Here is a 5,274-nt window from a genome sequence, read left to right as displayed (position 1 = left end):
AACTTATCAGTTACAATGACCTGGTCATATGTCCCAGTAGTTTTGTTTCTTCTGCTGTCAAATCTTGTGCCAAGCACCTTTTCAACGGGTTCAACTTTTCCCCATTTCTCTTTGAAGTGTTTGTTTATTTTTGCCTCAGAATTTAAGTGTGTGAATGGGTTTTCCAACTTTTGGAATGACTGTTCTAAGCTGTTCTTATTTTCTGTGTCCTGTGGAGATAAGCACTGTAGAGCTGCATCTTTAGCGTGACTATGAATCTCAGAAATCACTTCTTCCATGGTTGAGACAAAACTTTTTACAGTAGACTGACTGGTTCCAGCAGCCTTGAGTTGTGCAACAGCAGTTGCACACATATCGAGAGTGCTCCTATTAGAGTTTCTGAACAGTCCACATGTGGCCGTCGCATCGACATCAGATGTTGTGGCGGTCTCATCTACATTAGCGATCACCGCCTCTCCTACACTGTTTACATTAACATCAGTGTCAACCTCTTGGTCAATATACTCAGTGTGTTTGTTGTCTAAATGTTTCCTAAAACCTGAAAACGTACCAAACCTATAGCCACATCCAGTCTGAGCACATTTAAGGCGAAGCTTTTTTCCTTGAACGTAACCGTGAACTATTCGCAAATGCCTAACAAGCCTATTTGTACAACCTAACTCCTTCCGACAATCAAAACACTTCATGGCGGAGGAGAAGCCTCATGCACTAATGAAGCAACCTCGCCCTAACTTCAGCAACACGAGGACTCTCCTTGACTTTCCCAACATCAATACTATACACAGTGGTCTGGAGGAACGTGTACATGTTGCGCAGCATGGTGTTGTATGCTGTGCCAAACACATAATGTGCCTTAAAGAGTTCATCTAAAGCACCAAGAGAAGAGATTGACTTGCAAGGTATGGCCTTCTTGTCAAGAATGATGTAGAACCGGTGGATCGCATTCTTCTTCACTCCAACAGCCAGGAGATAGGGTTGATTGCTGGTAGTGATGGCATCAAGATGCTCTTGGATGCTTGTTCCAGTCTGAGAAGACAAACACACATGGAGAAACAATTAGAATTACATGATTGTGGCGGCTGGGTGGCGCAGCAGTCACGAAAGGGGCTAAGAATTGGCATAACGACTAACATTGGAATGGGAGAAAAACAGAGAAAAAGGAGGGGGGGAATATAAAAAATAATAATAATAATAATTACATGATTGTAGCATTATAATTATAAATTTGTACATTAGGAGAAAATACCAACCTTCTTGAAGATCACAAGATGCTGCTCCGCGTTGGACGCCGACACCTTCCCTGGTCTCTTCCGCCCCTGAGCAGAGGGTGGGATCAAGTGCAACAGCAGTAGAATCGATGAGAGGTCACTGTCCCAACCTGTAACGATACAAGTTGGATGTTAAGACACTTGAATTATGTAGACCATAAACAAAATTCAGTCCATCTGCAATGTTAGCAGTATTTTTACAAAATAAGATAAAAGACAGCAGTTCATCACAAGAAGCTCTGCCACTCAAAATATGAATATACAGTACCAGTAAAAAGCTTGGATGCACTCATTCAAGTGAATGGGAAGACACTTTTGACTGGTTGATAATACAAAATGCCTCGTACATTTTTCACAGAAGTTCAGTGAAAAACAACAAGAATGGTTTGCTCAAAAGCAGCTTACCAACGTCAGCATCCACTTCAGTGTCATCCTCAGGAGGATCAGCTATCAGCAGGAGCTCTTGAAGCTCACTGGTGGATGGAAGCCGTCTGCATTGTTGGATGATCTTTTTCTTGTATGTGGTCGGCCACTTTTCCAGAAGCTTGCCCGATACACCTTCTCCAAACATCAGAACGAAATCCTGTTCAACCTGTAGAGGGGTGATTGGGGGACAATTTCAGGATTTCACAGCCAACCAAAGTTAGTGGGTGCTAGTTGAGGTACAATACATCTACAGTCTATCATTCAAGTGTCACAAAATGGTCAAAATAATGGCAGATAATTACCACAGGCCGAAACGTTGTGTTCAAGTATATTAAAACTTGGGAACACTACAGACGGTGTGCAGACTTTTTTTCCACAACATTACAGATCTATTTTGAGTCTAGCACCCGTGACTATACACTTGGGATGTGCGTGAGTCTTTTCTACTAACTATAGATAATTACCAAGCCCTTGACGTCTTGGAAACGTGGAAAGTCAGACAGTATGTTGCTTGACTGCTGGGGGTCGAGGACCTTGTTGTGCCTATAGTCAAATGTCAGTTTCATCTTGTTCTTCACTGTGTCCTCATCAGCTGAATGTTTCATTAGTGAGATCGCTTCCTTGCACTCCTCTTCGCTCAGGGCAGTCTCTGCAACAACATGGGAATCTCGTCTGGCAGTTGGTCCTCCTCCACAAGATGGTTCTCCACAGGATTCTACAGAATATGGGGAAAAACACAAAAAAAAAGAATCTACCAAAGGCCTGATTGATGGAGTTCTGCAGGTACACAGTCATGGCCGTAGCCAGCTATGAGGCCACCGAGGTCAAACTCCCCAACCAAACAAGCACACCATTGATTTAATTGACATATAAATCACACATAAAGATCTAACTATTACTCCTCTCTGAGCATGAATATAAAACAGGTGATCTATTTACTGTGTAAACCTTATGCAATATTCATCATGGATATTTGGATACTTGAAATCTGTATGAACTGAGTAGTTAGTATCAAATGAAATAAGATGGAACAGCTCCATGCATTAATTGCGCATATTTGCTCATTACCAGTATGGTATTGTTTAAATTGTACAGCTTTTTGTGTCTCTGTCTTTGTCTGTCCTTATTTTGTGTACTTTCAGTGAGCCAAGAAGTGGAGAAATATATTAATACTTCAGTAAAATTATTTTTTTTACCAACAACAGGTGACTTTATTATAGATAATGCATTTTGAATGAATAGGTTGGGTTGTATAACTCATTTTGGTATGCATTTAGCCCATTCACCAAATTATAAATGCATAAGAGACCACAGGGCTTTGGTGCACTCTTTAGGCCACTCACCTGTAAGTGCCCCCACGTCCTGTAAATTACTTTGTGAGTGACTGACCTTAAGTTGATCTCTAGATAATAAAGTTTGTATAAAAAAAAAATTACCTCCCTACTTTCTAAACCCTGGCTACGGCCCTGTATACAGTAATCAATAATGCTGCTTGTTTTGTTAATCAACTCGTTGTACTCAAGATATGCATTATTAGTGTTACCTCCAAATGATGATCGTTTGTCTTTAGCAGCGGTTCTCTGAATAGTTTTAATCCTCCAGGCCAAGTATCCACTGCCACTCTGGCCATCATAATAATGCTCCTTGGAGGGTGGAATAAAAACAGACACTTCACATTTAAAAGTGAAAAACAGCATGCTCTGGTAGGATTAAAAATGTATCAATATTGCCACAACCATTACTGTGTGCAACTCACATAGCCATTCTTAGAGTGTGGGTCACTGAGGTAGGGGAATAAGGTCACGATCCCTCTGGCATACTTTTCCTTCAGATGTCTGGGTGGTGAAGTACTGGAAGATTAAGATTAAAGAAGAATGTATTTCTCAGTCATATTCCCTGGATTTCATTTAGATTTCAAATTAATCGGAAAGCTAGATTGAGAACAAACTAAAAACAAGGAGCTAATTACCCATTCTTCTCTGTCAAGTCAGCTGCCAATAGGTTCACCATTTTCCTTCTGTTGTCATCGTGCAAGGACTTGGTTCGATTGTATTCATTTATTATGCGTTCTCCACCAGATTTCTCACGAAGAATGGATTCCACCAACTTGAAGCACAAAAGCACATGCACAAAAAACAATTCAGTGTTAGGAATATACTGTAGACTGCAATTCAAAGTTAAGGTAAAGGATAAGTATCCTTAATATCAGTTTTAACCCTATCTGAGGTCTGTCTAGCATGCTTCTGACTCGTGGAGATGATAATTTGAGAGATCCATCCAATCTCAAGTGAGCTACAATATTTTTACAGGCACGCGACCAGTACAATGGAAAAGATGGGGGCATAACATTGACAGTAAAAAACATGCATTTCTGAGTTGTGAATCACAGGGTGATGCATACATATTACATGTGTGTCAACTCTTACTTGCTTGGCCTCTGTATCCAGCCTATGGCGTTTTCGTGAAGGGTCCTCTGAAATGATGACAGTATCCTGTGATCCTGACGAATCCAGGGATGATGGCTGTGACCCTGACGAATCCAGGGATGATGGTTGGGACCACTCAGATGAGGCTAGCGTGGAGACAGACTGCTCAGATGAGGCTAGCGTGGAGACAGGATAAATAAATAAAAAGATTATACACAGTTTCCTCATAAAGATGTCCCTTATCTAATCGAATGTAAGCTTCACATGACAAATAACTTATTCATTAAATATATATTACAAATGTAATCAAACCTGTGTCATATTTGATGATTAGCACCCCAGTGGATGCATCTCTTGCTACCTCCTCAAAAACATCGTCATCCAATTCGGTCCCCGAACTGTCAAAAACTTTCACACCTTCCGTTACAGCTGGGACACCAAACTTTGCAAATGCTAGAAACGGGCACAAAAGCATAAACAGAAATGTCATTGGATGTATCCAGTGATTTCTAAATCTACTCACTAAATATTCACTTAATCTTGAATAATTGCTGTCTGCAATACAATAGATGAAGCCACAGATCCACCCAGTGGATAACCATTGAGTATCACATTGAGGACAATTTCCCAATGATCCCAATTTCTTACCTGCACTCAGAAACTCGATCAGATTTATTTCTGTAATCCGAACAAACTTTTGGACATCTCCCAGTTGGACTTTCAACAGCATGCTTGCAGCAAGCCTGCAAGAGAGTTACCAACGAGTGGGCAACTTGAACACAGGGAAGTGTGGGAAATTAGTGTCAGGCTGGAATATTCAGTGACTTTGTACTTATTATTTACCTTATTGGGGACATTGATCTAAGTTAAGTTATTATTAAATGTTTTACTTAGATCAATGTCCCCAATAAAGTAAATAATAAGTACAAAGTCACTGAATATTCAAGCCTGACACTAATTTCCCACAGATGCAAACAGACAAAAAAAGGAGAGCTATATAACCCAGGGTTTTTTCCTTGCATTTTCCCTGTGTTTCTTCCATTAAACTCAATCAACCATATTGTATGCATTCTAATGCACTCACTCTCATAACACACCATTTCACAGTACAGATTACTTATATCATTCAAGGGTATTTCCCCGCATTAACATTA

The 5,274-nt window shown here is 40.3% G+C and overlaps 1 protein-coding gene across 1 annotated transcript in view; it reads right to left on the bottom strand.

The window, feature by feature from the left end:
• Positions 1 to 997: 997 nt before the first annotated feature.
• Positions 998 to 5,274, bottom strand: part of LOC311225928 (lysosome membrane protein 2-like) — a gene marked incomplete at both ends in the record, with an annotated part of 12,011 nt that continues 7,734 nt past the window's right edge. Inside the window, 4 exons of the mRNA XM_084311319.1 lie at positions 998 to 1,026; positions 1,674 to 1,860; positions 4,482 to 4,573; positions 4,769 to 4,863. Coding sequence (XP_084167445.1) covers positions 998 to 1,026; positions 1,674 to 1,860; positions 4,482 to 4,573; positions 4,769 to 4,863 — 403 coding nt within the window. The remainder of the gene's footprint in view (positions 1,027 to 1,673; positions 1,861 to 4,481; positions 4,574 to 4,768; positions 4,864 to 5,274) is intronic.

Source organism: Notolepis coatsorum, assembly GCF_963971535.1.
Source record: "Notolepis coatsorum genome assembly, chromosome: 1".
Lineage (NCBI taxonomy): Eukaryota > Metazoa > Chordata > Actinopteri > Aulopiformes > Paralepididae > Notolepis > Notolepis coatsorum.
This window is presented reverse-complemented; position numbering and strand designations above follow the sequence as displayed.